Genomic DNA, 22,029 nt, shown 5'->3' on the forward strand with positions numbered 1-22,029 from the left:
TTATCCTATTTATTTTAATCTTTAAACTATTCATTTTAATTTCTTTTATCATATACAAAGGAATTCTTGTAGTTTTCATTTTACTTTTAACTTGTATTCCTTCATTTAAAAAAATTTTTAGTTTCTATTTTTTAGTTGTAGATGGACACAACTTTATTTTGTTTATTTATTTTTATGTGGTACTGAGGATCGAACCCAGTGCCTCACACTGAAGGGCAAGCGCTCCACCGCTGAGCCATAACCACAAGCTCCTATTTCATTCATTACTAACCACTTAATTAATTCTATAATCATGATTATATTGGACTACATTTTGGGTCTACATTTTGGGTAGGGAACTTCTCAAGCTGATTATAAAATTAATCTAAGAAAGAATAATGGGCAGAAATAGCCACGAAATACATTAAGAAGCAGTTTAATGGGGATAATTTCTATATTAGATTTTGGGACATAAAACTGCAGTGATTTAAATTAGATTGGTATTGGCATAAGTTCAGAATTTACCTAATGTTAAAATATGTACTTAGCAAAACTGAATAATTGCTGGGCATAGTGGCATATGCCTGTAATCCCAGTTACTCAGGAGGCTGAGGTAGGAGGATTGCAAGTTTGAGGCCAGCCTCAGCAATTTAGACCCTGTCTCAAACAATAAAAAGAACTGGGGATGTAGCAGTGGTAAAACACACCTGGGTTCAATTCCCAGTACCAAAACGAAAACAAAAACAAAAAAACTGAACAATTAATGGGTTAATAAACAAATAATTGAAAACTGAGTAGCCAATATGTGTATGTATATATGTATATACATACATGTGTGTTTATGCATATCTATTATATATAAGTATATGTGTGTGTCTATGAATACATAGACACACAGAGGTATTCCTATAGCATTACTTTACAGCATTCACAAAGATAAATTCCAGATGGATTAAAAAACTAAATGCAGAAACAAAATAAACAAGCAATAACCACCAAAGTATTAGATGACAATATAAAAAATAGTATATCTTTATGATGTTTACAATCTTATAATCTTGGATGAGGAAGTCCTTAAACAAGATTTAGAATCCAGAACCATAAAGGAAAAAATGGATGTGTGGCTATAGAAAATTTCACTTCCACATAAAATACAACGTAAACAAAGTTGAAGATAAGCAAAAATTATATGAATATTTTATACACACACACACACACACACACACAGTAGTCCTAGCATATGGTGAAACTATAAATTAGAAGCAAAAGGCATAGGAATAGGAATAGGCCAAGAATTCAATAGGTAGTTAATGAAGAATACATGAAGTTTTGTCCACTACTAATTAGAGAAATGTAAATAAAGAAAAATAACATCATATAGATTTTTAGTCATCTGATCATTAAAAAATAGAACTGAGATATTAGATACTCTCTATAATGTTGGCAGGAGTGTAATTTAACAGTACCCAGCAAAATAAAAACAGACTATTTCTTAACATAGACATTCTATTTCCAGGAAATTAATCCTACAGAAGTATTTATATACATGCAAAGTACTTTTATATATGCAATAAGACACATGAACAATATTGTTCCTAACAGTACCACCTGTATCAAAAAACTGAAAGATCTAAATGTTTACAAATGAAGGTTTGGTCAGAACAAATGCTTAATTTGGGGAAGGAGTTGGATATTTAAGAATGTGAGGGATGAAGGAAACTTACATTTTATTCTATATGTTTTAATCTTTTATGAATGTTTTCATGGATTAGTTGAACAAATAAAATTTTAACGAAGAAAATAATTAAGTTAATGAAAATCATATTATATTACATAATATTTTGGGAAGAGTGAAGTCTCATACTATAACTCAACTTTTGATTGCATTTTAGTTTATTTCCAGGCACTTTTTGTAAATATTTTATTTCCTTGGTTGATTCATACACTTCCTTGAGGAAATGAAACATCTTTCAAGTAGAGTGGGGAGGTTTTCTAAATGTCGATTAGAGATATAAAATTAATTATCTTTAAAAAATGATGTATTAAAAATATTCACCTTATCTTTGGACCATTTTGTCCCTGCAAGGAAAGATGACACTAGTGTGCATAATCCTCCAGATCCATGTAAACCAATACGTTGACTGCCTAAGACAGCAGAAATACACATACTCAAAATAAGGAATGCTCTCTTCAATGAAAGTTTTTCCTAGAAATAGATATTTAAAATTTGTTTTATATTAAATATATAAGATTTGGCATTTTCTATCATTTATTTTTGACCCTTTGCTATCAAGTCTCTAAATGCTGTATTAAGTAGTATCTAAAATGTTGATTTTTCTTCCTCACTAAATATTTCAGCACACTTGTTACCAAGTAACAAAATTTGCAAACTTTAAACTTTCATCTTCTGATACATCTCTGAGAGTGACATCAGTAAAATTGTTATAATATTTCAACTGAAAGCAAAGAAAGGATAACCCCATATAGTCTTCAGTTCCATACATTCAATGAATTCTTAAAAATATATATTTTTTAATATCTCTTCAGTCAAAGTAACAGCTACAGGTAGGTCAGGATGGGAATTACAGAAATAAGAGTAATGGCACGCTTTAGGGAAGGAAAGGCTTATGTTTAACAGTGTTGCCTTTGTCAAAGGACAGCAAGAGCAAATTTAAGTCAGAAAATAAAGCAGAGGTAAGTGGGAACCTATCTTCTCCCAATGTGTTTAAAGGAAAATTTAGGGAAAAGTATTAGGAAAAACTGACAAATATCAATAGGCAATTTGTGGGAAAGGGGTGAAACAGAATGAAGAGGGATACTTTCAGGTAGGTACACTTTTCTGTAACTCTTTTATTCATCAGAGACATCAATCAAGGCCATTGACCTGTATCAGTCACTACTGTGTTCAATTTTAAGAACTGAATAGGGGCGATGAAGATTACTTTGGGAGAAGAGAGTTAAGTATGAAATTTAATATTTCAAAGCTCTTCCCAAAGTTCAAATTGTGGAAAGAAATGTCTAATACCAGATGATATGGTTTGGATGTTGAATGCCTCCCCAAAGCCCACGTGTTAAAAGACTTGCTCACCAATGTGGGGCTATTGGGAGATGGTAGAAACTTTGAGAGGTGGGGACCTTGTGGGAGTCTTCAGACCATTAGGGAGTATGCTCACAAAGGGGACTGTTGGACCCCTGTTCCCTTCCTATCGTTCTTTTGCTCCCTGGATCATGATGTAAATGGTTTTGCTCTGCCATGTGTGAGCCATGATATACTGCCATGCTACACATCCAAATTCATGGGTCCAATTGATTGGACATCTCAAAAACTGTTAGCCAAAATAAACCTTTTCTTCTATAATTTAATTATCTCAGGTTATAATAGTGTTAGAAAGCTAATTATTACTCTGTAATGTTACACAACAGGTTAACTTTTTTATTTACCTGATCAGCACTTGGAAAATATCGAATAAAACATCCCAAAACAGTTCCTACCAGCACACCAACAAGTATGTCCCGCAAAGATGACAGAATATTATCAATTACACCACCTGTAAGGGCACACAATAAGGGAAACTTTTCACAGAGAAATATTTTCACACACACTATACATTAGAAAATCAAAGCTACGTGATTTGAAGAAAGGTAACAATTTACAGAAAAAAATACACAAAATTGGACCTTTAATAGTGATATATGTGAAAACCTATTTAGATCTACTTGAAATTAAATGTGTACTTCCAAACAATTTAACAAGTACACACATCTCAGAACTTTCCATTGTAAACAAAGAAGTAATAAGTTACAACAGGTTCACTTTAGCCACCCTAAACTACAAGATCAGGTAAGCTAAAGAACAGAAAGAGACTAACAATGAAGTATTTATAGCACCTACTTAGCAAATAGCTTTTCTGATGTGATGTGCTATTATGCAAAATAAATAAATAAATAAATCATTTAAAAAGAACAGCAACAATGTAAAATAATTTTATTCCTGGGTCAATCCTAGAAATAGCTATGGGTTGATTGAGTTTCCAATATATTTTATGTCCATGGATATAATATTTCCATATTTGTAGTTCTTAGCAATAAAATATAATAAACAAATAAAAACATGTTATCCTCAGTTAGAAAAACAGTTCAGTTCTCCTCTGGGTATTGAACTAGTCAAAGTATGTAAGTATTTATTTTAGAAACTTTTTTCCATTAAAAGTAATAGAAACAGAGTAATTCCAGCAAGATGGTAGACAGGAAAGCCCCAACCATTGATGTCCCACAAAGACATTGACTGAATAATGGTCCAATAAGTTACAATATATGGTCCAAACTCCTTTAAGGAACTCCATAAGAAAATTAAGAAGTTGTAGTAACTTAGGCAAGTGCAATGCCAAGAACAGTGGCATGGAAACTAGTAAGAACAGATACGACATGATACCTATGATGGTCCTTACCCAAACATGTACAGGATGGCAAGTCTGGGAGAAAATACCCAACTTGCCACTTCTCTACTGAAAGGGAAAGAGAATGTTAGAACTTTAGGGGGTTGCCTGAGGTACTTGTCTATCTTATTTGGCTCCAAACCTGCATATTTTGAACATACCTGAGTGCTGCTGAGAACAAAGGAGAGGTCAGAGCCACAGACAACAGAGGGAACAAAAGCTCCAGAAAAAGAAACTGGAAAACCTCTCTAAATGGAATATTACTTGCATACACCAAAGAGGATGCATCCCAGAAAAAGTTTAAGAATCCCTCAGAATGGATAGCCAGGCTAATTAGTGAAAGTCTTTTGTATGAAGTCATTCAATAAAGACTGGGAATGGTGGAAGTGTTTTCAAATGATAAATCCCTGCAAAAAAAAAAAAAAAAAAAGCAAGGAATACAAAAAAAAAAACATTAACCAAACTAAAGGAGCAAACTAAATCTCCAGATCTTAAAGAAATACAGATCTGTGAATTATTTGACAAAAATGCAAAAAAAACTATCTTAAAGATATTCTATGAGAACATTAATAGCCAACTAAATAAAGTCAGGAAATGATGCATTAAAAATGAGAATAACAACAAAGAGATAGAAACTATAAAAAAGAACCATATAAAAATTTCAGGACTAGCAAATATAATAACTAAATGGAAAAATTCACTAGAGGTGTTCAATGGTAGACTGTATCAAGCAGAAGAAAGGTTCAGTGAAATGCAAGATGGTTTATTTGAAATCATTATTATTTAAAAATTTTTTTTAGTTGTAAATGGACGCAATACCTGTATTTTATTTATTTTTATGTGGTGCTGGGGATAGAAACCAGTGCCTCACGCATGCTAGGCAAGGGTTCTACCACTGAGCCACAACACCGGCCCTCATTTGAAATTATTGAGTCAGAAGAGAGAAAAAAAGAGTAAAGAACAACAAAGAGAGCATAAAGGACTTACAGAATGCCATTAGTAAGATCCAAGTATTTATTGTGGATGTTTCAGAAGGGGAAAAGTGTGAGAAAGGGGTAGAGAGCAAATTAAAGGAATAATGGCCCTAAGTTTTCCAAATTTGAGGGGAAATGGTCATATACAAATTTAAGAAACTCAAAGAACTTCAAGTGGGATAAACTCAGAGACCTAAAATGAAGCACTGTAATCAAAATGTAAAAGACAAAGAGGGAAATTTGAAAGCAGCAAGAGAAAAGTAACTTGTCATATGTAAGGAATGTTCTATAAGATATTAGCAGAATTCTCTGTAGAAGCCCTGCAAGTCAGAAAATGGTGGGATAGTATATTCAAAGTGCCAAAAAAAAAAAAACTGCCAACCAAGAAAAGTATATTCTGCAAATCTGTCTTTCAAAAATGAAAAGGAGGCTCTCTGCTTCTCCTCATTTGTCAGACAGCTGCATCTTCTCATCTTGTGCAGTGCTAGCTGCATCCCTGAGACATGATGATGAAGGTCAGAGTGAATGGATTTGCTTTCAACTCTAGCAAAGTGATATTGTTGCCATCAATGACCTTTTTATTGACCTCAAAAACACCGTCTACATGTTCCAGTATGATTTCACTCATGGTAAATTCAATGGCGCAATCAAGGCTGAGAACGGGAAGCTTGTCATCAATGGAAAATCCATCTCTATCTTCCAGGAATGAGATCTTGCCAACATCAAATGGGGTGATGCTAGTACTGAATATCTTGTGAAGTCCATTGGTGTCTTCACTACCATGGAGAAAGCCAGGGCTCATTTGAAGGGTGGTGCTCCATCTCTGCCCCTTCTGCTGATGCCCCCATGTTTATGATGGATGTGAACCATGAGAAGTATGACCACTCCCTTAAGATTGTCAGCAATGCCTCCTGTACCACCAACTGCTTAGCCGCCCTGGCCAAGGTCATCCATGACAACTTTGGCATTGTGGAAGGACTCATGACCACAGTTCATACATCACTGCTACTCAGAAGACCACAGATAGCCCCTCTGGGAAACTGGCATGATGGTCTTGGGGCTTCCCAGAATATCATCCCTGCATCCACTGGTGCTGCCAAGGCTGTGGCCCTGAAGTAAATGGGTAGCTCACTGGCATGGCTTTCCATGTGCCCACCCCCAAAATGTCAGCTATGTATCTGATCTGTCACCTTGGGAAAGCTACCAAATATGATGATATCAAGAAGGTGGTGAAGCATGCATCACAGGGCCACCTCAATGGCATCCTGGGCTATACTAGGGATCAGGTCATCTCCTGAGACTTTAACAGTGATACCTACCCTTTCACCTTCAATGCTGGGCTGGCATTGCCTTCAATGACCACTTTGTCAAGCTCATTTCCTGGATTGACAATGCATTTGGCTACAGAAACAGGGTTATGGACCTTATGATGCATATGGTCTCCAAGGAGTAAGAGCCCCTGGACATCTGCCCAAGCAAGAACACAGAGGAAGAGAGAGGCTCTCAGCTGCTGGAGAGTCCCTGCCCCTAACTCAGTCCCTTCTCCTCTCAATTTCCATCTCAGATCCCCTGAAGAAGGAGGCTTAGGGAGCCCTACTGTCACATACTATCAATAAAGTTCACTGCACCCAGCCAAACAACAACAACAAAAAACCCCAAAAGAATTCCCCAGATAAATAAAAACAGAAAGTTCATCACTAATAGAGCTGCCTTACAGGAAATGGTAAGGGAGTCCTTCTAGTGGAAATAAAATAATATTAGGCAACAATACCCAAGCTTACAAAATATAAACTCTTATATTAAAGGTAAATATATAAATAAGTATAAAATCCTAATACTGTCATGGTGGCAAGTAAAGAACTTTTAATTCAGTTATAGAATTTAAAAGATAAAATGAAAAAATAACTTTTAAACTATGAGAATGACCATACAATGTAAGAAGATATAATAGGTTAATCAATAACATAAAATACAGGGAAATAAATGTAGACTTTTTACATATTATTGAAATTATACTGTTATCAGTTTAAAATAGATTGTTATAATTGTAAGATGTTTTCTATAATTATAAAATAACCACAAATAAAGTACCTATGGAAGATACACAAATGAAAGAAGAAAATCAGAACATGTCATTACAAAAATAAAACATAACAATGAAACACAAAGTAAGGAAGCAAGAGAGGAAAAGAGGGATGAAATAGGTACAAGAAAGAGAAAACAATTAATAAAATGGCAAAGGTATGTCTTTCTCCGGTATTAATCACTTTGGATGCTAATGAATTAATTCCACAATCAAGAGATATAATTGACTGAATAGATTAAAAAGTCAAGATTAAAATATATGATCTCTACAACAAACTCACTTTAGATCTAGGGAAACACAGAAGCTGAAAGGGAAAGGATGAAAAAAAAAAGATATTCCAAATAAAATGGTAACCAAAAAAGGACAGAGGTGTTCATACTTATAATATACAAGATAAGCCTTAAGTCCCATGCTACTATAAGAGATGAGGACTTTATATAATGATTAGAAGGCCAATTCATGGGGAATATAACAATTATAAATATAAATGTACCTAGAAGCAGAGCATCCAAATATATGAAGCTAACTTTGAGAGAATTGAAGAAAGAACTAGCCATGCCAGAATTGTAGGAAATTTTAATAGTCTACTTTAAATAATAGCCAGAACAACTACAGTGTCATGGTTTGGATTTGAGGTGTCCCTTAAAAGCTCCTGTTTCTGCAGGAATATTCAGAGGTAAAGCCACTGTGATTGTTAAGAGCTGCAATCTAATCAGTCTATTCAGGTTTGAATGGACAGGGTGGTAATGCTAGGCAGGTGGGGAATGCCTAGAGGAGATGGGTCTCTGATCGTGTACCCTGGAATCACATACCTTCCCTGGCTCTGATATAATGGAGATTAGGGCCTACATTTTCTTCTATTAGATGCAGGGTCTGTGGTTGTATTCCTAAGTTCTTGATCCATTTTGAGTTGAGTTTTGTGCATGGTTAGAGATAGAGGTTTAATTTCATTTTGTGGCATATGGATTTCCAGTTTTCCCAGTACCATTTGTTGAAGAGGCTATCTTTTCTCCAATGCATGTTTTGGTACCTTTGTCTAGTATGAGAGAGCTGTATTTATGTGGGTTATCCTCTGTGTCCTCTATTTTGTACCATTGGTCTACCAGTCTGTTTTGGTGCCAATACCATGCTGTTTTTGTTACTATTGCTCTGTAGTATAGTTTAAGTTCTGGTATAGTGATGCCGCCTGCTTCACTCTTCCTGCTAAGGATTGCTTTAGCTATTCTGGGTCTCTTATTTTTCCAGATGAATTTCATGATTGCCTTTTCTATTTCTAGGAGGAGTGCCATTGGAATTTTGATTGGAATTGGATTAAGTCTGTATATTGCTTTTGGAAGTATGGTCATTTTGATAATATTACTTCTGCCTCTCCAAGAGCAAGGTAGATCTTTCCATTTTATAAGGTCTTCTTTGACTTCTTTCTTTAGGGTTCTGTAATTTTTATTATATAGATCTTTCACCTCTTTTGTTGATTCCCCAAGTATTTTTTATTTTTTGAGGCTATTGTAAATGGGGTAGTTTTCCTCATTGCCATTTCTGAGAATTTATCACTGATATACAGAAATCTTTTTGACTTATGGGTGTTGATTTTATATCCTGCTACTTTGCTGAATTCATTTACTAGTTCTAGATGTTTTCTGGTGAAACTTTTTGAGTCTTCTGGGTATAGAATCATATCATCAGCAAATAGTGCCAATTTTTCTTCTTTTCTATGTGTAGCCCTTTAATTTCTTTCATCTGTCTGATTGCTCTGGCCAGTGTTTCAAGAACTATGTTATGTAGAAGTGGAGAAAGAGGGCGTCCATGTCTTGTTCCAATTTTTAGAGGGAATGTCTTCATTTTTTCTCCATTTAGAATGATGTTGACCTGGGGCTTAGCATAGATAGCCTTTATGATGTTGAGATATGTTCCTGTTATCCCTAATATTTTTAGTATTTTGAACATAAAGGGGTGTTGTATTTTGTCAAATGATTTTCTGCATCTATTGAGATGATCATATGATTCTTATCTTTAAGTCTATTGATGTAATGAATTTACATTTATTGATTTCCATATGTTGAACCAACCTTGCACCTCTGAGATGAATCCCATTTGATTGTGGTGCACGATATTATTGATATGTTTTTGTATTCGATTTGCCAGAATCTTATTGAGAATTTTTGCATCTATGTTTATTAGAGATATTGGTCTGAAGTTTTCTTTTTTTGATGTGTCTTTGCCTGCTTTGGAATAAGGGTGTTATTATGAGTTTGGAAGTGCTGCTTCTTTTCTATTTCCTGAAATAAGTTGGAGAGTATTGGTATTAGTTCCTCTTTAAAGGTCTTGTAGAACTGGCTGTGTATCCATCTGGTCCTAGGCTTTTCTTGGTTGGTAGACTTTTGATGGTGCCTGCTATTTCATCACTTGAAATTGATCTGTTTAAATTGTGTATATCATCCTGATTCAATTTGGGCAAATTATATGACTCTAGAAATTTGTTTATGCCTTCAATATTTTCTATTTTATTGGAGTATAAGTTTTCAAAGTAATTTCTAATTATCTTCTGTATTTCTGTAGTGTCTGTTGGGATATTTCTTTTTCATCATGTATGTTAGTAATTTGAGTTTTCTCTCTCCTTCTCTTCATTAGCAAGGCTAAAGGGTCTGTCAATTTTATTTATTTTTTCAAAGAACCAATTTTTTGTTCTGTCAATTTTTTCAATTGTTTCAATTTCATTCAGCTCTGATTTTAAAATTATTTCCTTTCTTCTGCAGCTTTTGGTGTTGGTTTTTTTTTTTAGGGCTTTGAGATGTAATGCTAAGTCATCTATTTGTTGACGTTTTCCTTCTTGTAAGGAATGAACTCCATGCAATGAACTTTCCTCTTAGCACTGCTTTCATAGTGTCCCAGAGATTGATATGTTGTATCTGTGTTCTCATTCACCTCAAGAATTTTTCAATCTTCTCTTTAATATCTTTTGTAACCCATTGTTCATTCAGTAGCATATTATTTAGTCTAAAGGTGTTGGAGTGAATTTTATTTCTTATTTTATCATTGATTTCTAATTTCACTCCATTATGATTTGATAGAATGCAGGGTAGTATCTCTACTTTTTTATATTTGCTAAGAGTTGCTTTGTGGCATAGTGTATGGTCTATTTTAGAGAAGGATCCACGTGCTGCTGAGAAGAAAGTATAGTCTCTCACTGAAGGTTGAAATATTCTATATATTTCAGTTAAGTTATTGATTGTATCCTTGAGTTCTATAGTTTCTTTGTTCAGCTTTTGTTTGGAAGATCTATCTAGTATTGAAAGAGGTGTGTTAAAGTCAGCTGAAATTATTGTGTTGTGGTCTAGTTGATTCTTGAATTTGAGAAGAGTTTGTTTGATGAACGTAGATACTCCATTGTTTGGGGCATATATATTTATAATTGTTAAGTCTTGTTGGTGTAAGATTGCCTTGAGCAGTGTGTAGTTTACTTCTTAATCATTTTTGATTGACTTTAGTTTGAAGTCTACTTTATTTGATACGAGAATGGAAACCCCTGCTTGCTTCCACAGTCCATGTGAGTGGTATGATTTTTCCCAACCCTTCACCTTCAGTCTGTGGATGACTTTTTCTATGAGATGAGTCTCTTGGAGGCAGGATATTGTTGTTGCTGTTGTTGTTTTCAATCCAATCTGCTAGTGTATGTTTTTTGATTTGTGAGTTTAAGCCATTAACATTCTCATTAACATTATTGAGACATTGAGACATGATTTGTATTCCCAGCCATTTTATTTTTGGTATTTATTGTAACTTGGTTTCTCCTCTGATTAGATTTTCCTTTAGTGTAATCCCTTCCTCTGCTGATTTGCATCATTGTTTTTCACTTCCTCTTCTTGGGATATTTTGCTGAGGACGTTCTGTAGTGTAGGTGTTCTAGTTGTAAATTCTTTAAAAAAACATTTATTTTTTAATTGTAGGTGGACACAATACTTTTATTTTATTTGTATGTGGTGCTAGGCAAGCGCGTTTCCTCTGAGCCACAACCCCAGCCCTAGTTATAAATTCTTTTAACTATTTTTTTTTAATTTTACCATGGAAGGTTTTATTTCATCATCAAATCTAAAACTTAGTTTTGCTGGATATAAGATTCTTGGTTGGGATCCATTTTTCTTTCAGAGCTTGGTATATGTTGTTCTACTATCTTCTGGCTTTGAGGGTCTGGGTTGAAAAATCTGCTGAGATATAAATTGGTCTCTCCCATGTGCAATCTGATTCCTCTCTCTTGTGGCTTTTAAGAGTCTATCCTTATTCTGTATGTTAGTCATTTTCATTATAATGTGCCTTGGTGTAGATCTGTTGTAATTTTGTATTTTGGTGTCTTGTAAGCCTCTTGTATTTGGTTTTCCAATTTGTTCTTCATGCTTGGGAAATTTTCTCATATTATCTCATTGAAGAGATTGTGTGTGCATTCCTTTGGTTTGAAACTCTGTGCCTTCCTCTATTCCAATAACTCTTATATTTGGTCTTTTGATGCTGTCCCATAATTCTTAGATGTTCTGTTCATAGTTTCTAAATATCTTCACTGTGTGATCAACTTATTTTCCAGATTGTATACTTTGTCTTTATTATCTGATGTTCTTTCTTCCAAGTAATCTATTCTGTTGGCTATGCTTTCTATTGAGTTTTTTATTGGATTTATTGTATCCTTCATTTCAAGGATTTCTGATTGTTTTTTTTCAGAGTCTGTATCTGTATCTTTTTTTTTAATTTTTTTTTTATTGTTGGTCGTTCAAAACAATACATAGTTCTTAATATATCATATTTCACAGTTTGATTCAAGTGGGTTATGAACTCCCAATTATACCCCGTATACAGATTGCTGTATCACATCAGTTACACTTCCATTGATTTACATATTGCCATTCTAGTGTCTGATGTATTCTGCTGTTTGTCCTATTCTCTACTATCCCCCTCCCCTCCCCTCCCTCCTCTCCCCTCCCTCCCTCCCCTTTTCTCTCTCTACCACCTCTACCGTAAATCATTTCTTCCACTTGTATTGTCTTGTCTTACCCCTCCTTTCCTCTTATATGTAATTTTGTATAACCCTGAGGATCACCTTCCATTTCCAAGCAGTTTCCCTTCTCACTCCCTTTCCCTCCCACCTCTCATCTCTGTTTAATGTTAATCTTCTTCTCAAGCTCTTCATCCCTACCCTGTCCTTGGTTACTCCCCTTATAACAAAGGAGTCATTTGGCATTTGTTTTTTAAAGATTGGCTAGCTTCACTTAGCATAATCTGCTCTAATGCCATCCATTTCCCTCCAAATTCTATAATTTTGTCATTTTTTAATGCAGAGTAGTACTCCATTGTGTATAAATGCCACATTTTTTTTATCCATTCATCTATTGAAGGGCATCTAGGTTGGTTCCACAATCTTGCTATGGTGAATTGTGCTGCTATGAACATCGATATAGCAGTGTCCCTGTAGCATGCTCTTATTAGGTCTTTAGGGAAAAGACCGAGAAGGGGAATAGCTGGGTCAAATGGTGGTTCCATACCCAGCTTTCCAAGAAATCTCCATACTGCTTTCCAAATTGGCTGCACCAATTTGCAGTCCCACCAACAATGAACAAGTGTGCCCTTTTCCCCGAATCCTCTCCAGCACTTGTTGTTGTTGGACTTCACGATGGCTGCCAATCTTACTGGAGTGAGATGGTATCTTAGGGTGGTTTTGATTTGCATTTCTCTGACTGCTAGCGATGATGAGCATTTTTTCATGTACTTGTTGATTGATTATATGTCCTCCTCTGAGAAGTGTCTGTTCAGGTCCTTGGCCCATTTGTTGATTGGGTTATTTGTTATCTTATTGTCTAATTTTTTGAGTTCTTTGTATACTCTGGATATTAGGGCTCTATCTGAAGTGTGTGGAGTAAAGATTTGTTCCCAGGATGTAGGCTCCCTGTTTACCTCTCTTATTGTTTCTTTTGCTGAGAAAAAACTTTTTAGTTTGAGTAAGTCCCATTTGTTGATTCTATTTGTTAACTCTAGCGCTATGGGTGTCCTATTGAGGAATTTGGAGCCCGACCCCACAGTATGTAGATCATAGCCAACTTTTTCTTCTATCAGACACCGTGTCTCTGATTTAATATCAAGCTCCTTGATCCATTTTGAGTTAACTTTTGTGCATGGCGAGAGAAAGGGATTCAGATTCATTTTGATGCAAATGGATTTCCAGTTTTCCCAGCACCATTTGTTGAAGATGCTATCCTTCCTCCATTGCATGCTTTTAGCCCCTTTATCGAATATAAGATATTTGTAGTTTTGTGGGTTGGTTACTGTATCCTCTATTCTGTACCATTGGTCCACCCGCGTGTTTTGGTACCAGTACCATGCTGTTTTTGTTACTATTGCTCTGTAGTATAGTTTGAAGTCTGGTATCGCTATACCACCTGATTCACACTTCCTGCTTAGCATTGTTTTTGCTATTCTGGGTCTTTTATTATTCCATATGAATTTCATGATTGTTTTATCTATTTCTACAAGAAATGCTGTTGGGATTTTGATTGGCATTGCATTGAACTTATAGAGAACTTTTGGTAATATCTCCATTTTGATGATGTTAGTTCTGCCTATCCATGAGCAGGGTATATTTTTCCATCTTCTAAGGTCTTCTTCTATATCTTTCTTTAGGGTTCTGTAGTTTTCATTGTATAAGTCTTTCACCTCTTTTGTTAGGTTGATTCCCAAGTATTTTATTTTTTGGGGGGATATTATGAATGGAGTAGTTGTCCTCATTTCCGTTTCAGAGGATTTGTTGCTGATATACAGGAATGCCTTTGATTTATGCGTGTTGATCTTATATCCTGCCACTTTGCTGAATTCATTTATTAGCTCTAATAGTTTCTTTGTAGAACCTTTTGGGTCTGCTATGTAAAGAATCATGTCATCTGCAAATAGTGATAATTTAAGTTCTTCTTTTCCTATTTTTATGCCTTTAATTTCTTTCGTCTGTCTAATTGCTCTGGCCAGTGTTTCGAGGACTATGTTGAACAGAAGTGGTGAGAGAGGGCATCCCTGTCTTGTACCAGATCTTAGAGGGAATGCCTTCAATTTTTCCCCATTCAGAATGATGCTGGCCTGTGGCTTATCATAGATTGCTTTTACAATGTTGAGGTATGATCCTGTTATCCCTAATTTTTCTAGAGTTTTGAACATAAAGGGATGCTGCACTTTGTCGAATGCTTTTTCTGCATCTATCGAGATGATCATATGGTTCTTATTTTTAAGTCTATTGATGTGGTGAATAACATTTATTGATTTCCGTATATTGAACCAGCCTTGCATCCCATGGATGAATCCTACTTGATCATGGTGTATAATTTTTTTGATATGTATTTGAATCCGATTCACCAGAATTTTATTGAGGATTTTTGCGTCAAGGTTCATTAGAGATATTGGTCTGTAGTTTTCTTTCTTTGAAGTGTCTTTGTCTGGTTTCGGAATCAGGGTGATGTTGGCCTTGTAGAATGAATTTGGAAGTTCTCCCTCTTTTTCTATTTCCTGAAATAGCTTGATGGCGGCTGCTGACCTCCTCCGTGGACCGGTGTTGGGAACCGAACTGGACCGCTTCTCTCCTCTGTCTCAAAGCCGGAACTCAGCATTAAGCGCAGCTATTGTACCACTGGCGGGAGCCCTCCGAATCCGTATCGCTGCACCCCCGCTCCAGCACCTCACCACTTCCCAGCGCACGCTGCAGACTCCAGCTGCGGGGCGATTGCCGATCAGGCTATGCGACTCTCCGTGCGGAGAAATCGAGCTCCTGCAGCTGAACCTCGTGCGATGGAAATCCATCCACTAGATTCTGGAGCACCTCAATTTCACTGGAAATTCCCAACAAGATAGCCTTCAGACGTTTCACCTCGTCTTTCTCCCGCTCAGTGACGCGGCACACTGGGGTGATGCACTCCCTTCGCCACCATCTTCTCTGTATCTATATCTTAAAGTAATCTTTTGCTACCTGTATTTGCTCTCTTACTTCATTGTTGGAGTGATCAATTTTTGCCTATATTTGCTTATTTAGTTCATTCTTTAATTCACAGATCATATTAATTATGAACCTTCTGAACTCCTTCTCTGATATTTCATTAACTTCGTTGTCCATAGATTCTGTTATTATAGTTTTCTGGTTTGTTTGGGGCATTTTCCTCCCTTGTTTTTTCATGTTGTCTATGTGTCTTTCTTTCTTGCACTGTGGATCTGAGATATTAGTTTCTTCCCTATATTCTTGTAGTGCCCATGCAGATTATCTGTACCTCACCTTGATGTTGGACTTTCAGACCCTGCTGGTGTCCCTCAATGAATGCTACTGCATCTTGGATCTGGGTCCTGCGCAAGTTGGTGTGGGTGGATCTGAGTCACCAGGCTTGACCTCCTGCGTAGTCTGTTGGTTAGAAGGGGTGGTCCTGCATCAGAGGCTAGACTCTGGCCAGTGTCTGCCCTACAGAGAGAGGGGTGGACTGGGCCTACTGAGAGCTTGGATCCTACGTGGGCTGGTGTGGGCAGTCTGGGCTGGATCTTGGCTCCTGTGTTAGTCTCTGGAATTCTTAACATTATTAGCATGTGCATACTACAAAAATGATCCATAGATTCTATGCAATTCCTACTAAAATTGTAATAGGATTTTTTTTTTTTGTAGAAAGAGAAAAGATAAAAACCCTCTAAATTTCATATGGAATCCTGAAGAACTCCAAACAGCCAAAACAATGCTGAGAAAGAAAAAAAAAAGCTGCAGGCTTCACACTTCCTGACTTTAAAACATCAGAAGCTGTAGTAACCAAAACACTGTGGTTCTGGGAAAAAAGACAAACACATACCAAAGGAACAAATGGAAATTTTAGAAATAAGCCTTAACATATATGGTCCAATTATCTTTGACAAGATGTTATGGTTTAGATATTAGGTGTCCTCCAAAAACTTGAATTGTGTGAGACAATTCAAGAAAGCTTGTATGTGAAAGGACTGGGTTATGAGAACCTTAACCTAATCAGTGCATTTATTAATCCTCTGATAGGGGTCAACTGGTTGGTAACTGTAGGCAGGTAGTGTGTGGCTGGAGGAGGGGAGTCACTAGGTACATGCCTTTGGGGTATATATTTTATACGTGGGCAAATGGAGACTCTCTCTGCTTGCTGGTGCCATGATCCCAGCCACTTTCCTCTACCACACCCTTCCACTATGAAATTCTGCCTCCCCCCCAGCCCAGAGCAACAGAGTTGGCCAACTATGGGCTGAGACCTCTAAAACATGAGCCCCAAATAAACTTTTCCTCCTCTAAAATTATTCTTGTCAGGTCTTTTAGTAACAGTAGTGGAAAAGCTGCCTAAAACATAAATGTACCAAGGCCTAGACAATCAATGGAGAATGACAGTTTCTTAGTGGGAAACTGAATATCCACATGCAAAAGAATAAAGTCAGGGAAAGGTTTGCCATATTGAATTTGGCAATGATTTGACATTGAATTTGGCAATATTACACCAAAATCACAAGCAACAAAAACAAATATAGACAAAAGGGAGTACATCAAACTTAAAAACTGCTGTGCAACAAATGAAATGAACAACAGAGTGAAATGGCAGTCCTTGGAATGGGAGAAAATAATTGCATATGTTATCTCATATGAGGCTAATATACAGAACTCTTATAACACAATAACAACAAAACATAAACACCCCAAATAAAAATGGCCAAAGGCCTTTGCTATGGTCTAAAATTTCATCCTCTCTCAAAATTCATATACTGGAACCTTATACCCAATGTGGTAGTATTATGAGGTGGGACTTACAGCACATGATCATGAATGGGAACAGGGCATTTATAAAAGGGATTTAAAGGAGGCCGTTTTCTGTTTTCTACCATATAAGGACCCAGAGAAGTTGCCATCTATGAGGAAAAGATCCTCACCAGATGCCGAATTGTTGGTGCCTTGATCTTAGACTTCCTTGTCTCAAGAATAATGAGAAATAAATTTTTGTTATTTATAAATTTCCTACAGTAAGGTATTTGGTTATAGCAGCAGTAACGGACTTGAAATAAGATATATAAATATCCAATAAACATGAAAAGATACTCAACATCTGTAATTATTAGAAACACACAAATCAAAACCAAAATAAGATGTCACCACTCATACATTAGGATAACCACTATATACGAAATAACAATTGGAGCCCTTGTACATTGCTGGCGGAAATGTAAAACTGTGCAGTGGCTACTACAAAAAATAGTTTGGAGGTTCCATTTCTGGGTACACAACAGAAAGAACAAAAAGCAGGCTTTTGAGAAAATATGTGCATACTCATGTTTACTGAAGGATTATTCACAATAGCAAAGGGGTAGAAATATCCCAAATGTCCATTGACAGATGAATGAGTTAAGAAAATGTGGTATAAATATACTATGAAATATTGGTCAGTTATGAGAAAGAAGAAATTGCATACTAAAACATGGATGAACCTTAGGACATTAGGTAACTGAAATAAGTCAGTCACTTATTCCACTTGTGTAATTTGTCAGAATCATGGTAACAAAGTAGAACAGTGGTTTACAGTGCCTGGGGGAAGGGAAAATGGAGTTGTTAAATGGATATAAAGTTTCACTTTTGCAAGATGAAAAAGTTTTAGAGATCCACTACACAACATGTGAATACAGTTAACAATGTTGAACTATACACTTAAAATGGTTAAAAGGATAAATGTGTGTTTTTACCACAATAAAAAATAGAATTATGAAAAATTGAAATAAACCAGCTTGGTATTTTTTAGGATGGTCAGTATGATAAAGGTGACATTTTGTGGGAAGCCATCAATGAACTGTGTGGGAGCTAAAATTAGGCAGGAAAGCCTGGCATTGGGAACTCCCAGCAGCAACCCTGCTGGTTTGAGAACACCTGCTGGTTTGAGAACACCTGCTGGTTTGAGAACACCTGCCTAGCTCCATCCCAAGTTTAACACAGCATCAAAGATGGGGTGACCCACTGGAGCCACACAGTCTCTTGGAGATGGGTGTGGCTTGCCAAAACGCCAATCAACCTGTTTACTGCAAGACCCTTGGCACACTGAAAGAAAGCACCTAAGACTCTGCCTGCTGAAACCTTATCCCTGCTTTTGATGTTCTCCCCCTTAAAGAATCAGAGGCTTTTCTCAGTTGTTCAGTTGCAGATCCTATCAGGACTGGAAGACTTATCAGACACTCTGCTTTTTATATATAATTTCTAGCTCTGTTTCTGTTTCTTACTAATTATTTCAGACTTTTTATTTTTATTTCCCAGGCAGCTCATACCTCCTAAGCAGGAACCTACCCTGGGGGTTGCTGGTCACCCTGCAATAACATTTCCTTAAATTGAGAGAGATAATTTTTTTTTTTTTTTTTTTTTTTTTTTTTTTTTTAGAGAGAGTGAGAGAGGAGAGAGGGAGAGAGAGAGAATTTTTAATATTTATTTTTTAGTTCTCGGCAGACACAACATCTTTGTTGGTATGTGGTGCTGAGGATCGAACCCAGGCCACACGCATGCCAGACGAGCGTGCTACCGCCTGAGCCACATTCCCAGCCCCGAGAGAGATAATATTCAACAAGTTGAAACTACTGTGTAATGCTGGCTAAAATAAAGTTAGATCTCAATATCTGCTATGTTTCAAAATATTATTGTACTGAAGATTTAATGTAAAAAATAAAATAAAACCTTCAAAGTCCTTAAAAAATCATAAAGTTGAAAAGGAATGTATAAACACGTATCTGCTTGGTTTTTCATGGTCTTTAGTTCTCTACAAATTAGGTTTTGTCTCCTATGATATGTTCCTCCAGCACCCTATACTACATATTATTTATCATATTTGCAATATTTTTTAAAAGATAATTTCTTCAGAACATGGACATGTCTATTTGCTGTCAGGAGACAGTATAGTATAGCACAGAATAGGTGTTACTGTGGAATCAGACCATTAGATTTATATCTTGGCTCCCTCACCTAGTAGATCTGTGACCTTGAGTAAGTTACCTAACCTCTGTTCTTTCATTTCCTTACCTGTAAATAAGTGGCAATATGGAACTTACAAGTACTAAGAAAGTTCTCAATAGAAACAAATATTGTTGTTCACTGTTTATCCTTAGTATTTGGCACAGTAATTAACATAATGGAAGAGGAACACAACAAATATTTTTAGAAGGAATGGCTGATACAAATCATGAAAAAATATTGCCAGAATTCACAATTAAAATTTATAATATTTGAATGACATGCTATAAATAGGAAAACTATAGCATATAAAACAATAAATAGGAAAACTATAGCATATAAAACAAAGGTTATTGTTATTAATTTTATGCAGAATGTGTGTGTGTGTGTGTGTGTGTGTGTGTTTGTGTGTGTGTGTTACTGAGGTTTGAACCCAGGGGCACTCTACTATTAAGCTACATCTCCAAATTTTAAAAATTTCTGTATTTTGAGATAGAGTCTTGCTAAGTTCCTGAGGGTAGCCTTGAACTTTCGATCTTCCTGCCTAGGTCTCCCAAGTAGCTGGGATTAGAGGCTTGCACCACAGTGCTCTACTTAAGCCAAATCTTGATATATCAACAAGAACAAAAGATGAACACATCTATAAGGAATAGGCAAAAAATTAAAAAAAAAACAATTTACAAAACATTCCAAAATGCTAATGACCAATAAACATAAACATTTGTCTAACACCACCAGTACATAAAGTATTTAAAGTACTTATTTAAAGAGATCCTACTTTCACCTATCACCTGTCAAATTAGCAAAAATGGAAAAGACTAGTACTATATATTATTTTTTAAAGATAGTATCTCCTTATTGTATCCAGGTTGGCCTCAAACTCCTGCATTCGAGTGATTCTCCTGCCTTAGCCTCCCAAGAAGCTGACTCTAGAGGTGCATGCCACTATAGTTGGCTCTAATACTTAGTTTTGAAAAGACAAAATGGCAAGCTTATGTGTGTAGTAGGACTTATTAGCAATTTGTTTCAAAAAGGTTATAACTATATACATTTTTATACCAACAATTCAACTTTAAGAAATTTTAAGATTAAGTACCAAGCATTATTTTAATGGTAAACATGGAAATCAACTTTTATTTTGAATAGGTTAAATAATTCTGATGCAGGCCACTGAATATTATGTAACCATTAAAAGGACATGAAAATACATGTATTATGTATTCTCTATGAAAAGAAACATGCTTGTAATAATATAGTTAACTGAAAAACAACTCAGGTGACAAGAATGTATTATCAGTGTTCAATAATTTTTATGAAAACACTGGGAGGGCAAAACAGGGAAAGAAGAGAACAGAACAGAAGTGAAGGGAGAAGTCTGGGTAGTTTTACATCAAAAGGTCAGATGGAAAAATTTTTAATCTATCTTTTTTCTCCCTGTTTATTTATATTATTTTATTATTATTACTATTTTTTTGAGAGCATCTTACTGTGTTGGTTAGGCTGGCCTTGAACTCCTGAGCTTAAATGGCCTTCCTGCCCTAGCTTCCTAAATAGCTGAGATTATAGGCATACAGCACTATAACTTCAGCTCTTTATTACTTTTTAACATAAAACATATTTTAATGTTTCAGTAATACAGAAGACTGAATTTCAAACACTATAGATAATTAAAGCATAATAAATGTACAAATTCTTACTTTCACGTTTCTGCAGTAACCTTTGAGACCTGATACCACCCCGGGAATCAGAACTGTGTAGTAGGATCTTGTCCCATCATTACCAAATAAGGCACATGGTTGTTCTGGCTTTTTATGTTTAAATTGTCTTAATAGTAGAACTAATGATTTATTAGAATGATAAAAAGTTACATTTTAAAAATGCCTATTAAGATATTAGTAGTAGTAATAATACTGCTGATTACTTTTTCTTAATGAAAACTATCATGAAATTCCAAAGCATCACAAGCAGATAAATAGTAATAATATGGATTATCAAATTAATTGAAATGTTTAATGATTAAAATAAAATCTTTTGTTAAGTAGTAGTTTTTCAAATCACTGAAATTTCTTCCTTGGGTTAGAATGAACTTTCTACAAAGAATATAAAAGATGTGAGACTGAAAAGTCTTGGTTAATAAATGAAGAAGTAAAGTCAGAAAGTATGTTTAAAGGAATACAAAAAAAAAAAAAAAAGATGGGAATGCCACGGCAGTTGCTGTGTTGTTTACCTGAAGAGAAGACTATGCTCAAGAATGTGTTGAACCCAGTGATAGCCACGATGTCATCCAAACTGCTAGCAGCTATTAGTAAGGTTGGGATGCCTTTCTCAGTGCCATATCCCTTTTCTTGCAAAAGCAGCATGGAAGGAACAACAACAGCAGGAGAGACAGCACCTAGTACAAAACTGAAAGAAAGACTTTGAAAACCAGTTTTTAAAATGTGCTTTTAGCAAGTGTTTTATGTAAACTTTACAAGAAATATATTAACTTTTTTAACAATTTCATATGAAAAAAAAAAAACCTCTTGCTTTTGAATGAAAATCACTTAATGGTGATAAAGCTGTCCATAAGATCTTTAG

General features: G+C 35.6%; 1 protein-coding gene and 1 pseudogene across 1 annotated transcript in view; one reads left to right on the plus strand and one right to left on the minus strand.

The window, feature by feature from the left end:
* Positions 1 to 22,029, minus strand: part of Slc9b1 (solute carrier family 9 member B1) — a 108,291-nt gene that overhangs the window by 53,092 nt on the left and 33,170 nt on the right. The window contains exons 6-8 of the mRNA XM_026398139.2: positions 21,680 to 21,855; positions 3,421 to 3,527; positions 2,036 to 2,185 (exon numbers count right to left, since the gene is read on the minus strand). Coding sequence (XP_026253924.2) covers positions 2,036 to 2,185; positions 3,421 to 3,527; positions 21,680 to 21,855 — 433 coding nt within the window. The remainder of the gene's footprint in view (positions 1 to 2,035; positions 2,186 to 3,420; positions 3,528 to 21,679; positions 21,856 to 22,029) is intronic.
* Positions 5,893 to 6,842, plus strand: LOC113189387 (glyceraldehyde-3-phosphate dehydrogenase pseudogene; annotated as a pseudogene).

Source organism: Urocitellus parryii, chromosome 10 (assembly GCF_045843805.1).
Source record: "Urocitellus parryii isolate mUroPar1 chromosome 10, mUroPar1.hap1, whole genome shotgun sequence".
Classification (NCBI taxonomy): Eukaryota; Metazoa; Chordata; class Mammalia; order Rodentia; family Sciuridae; genus Urocitellus; species Urocitellus parryii.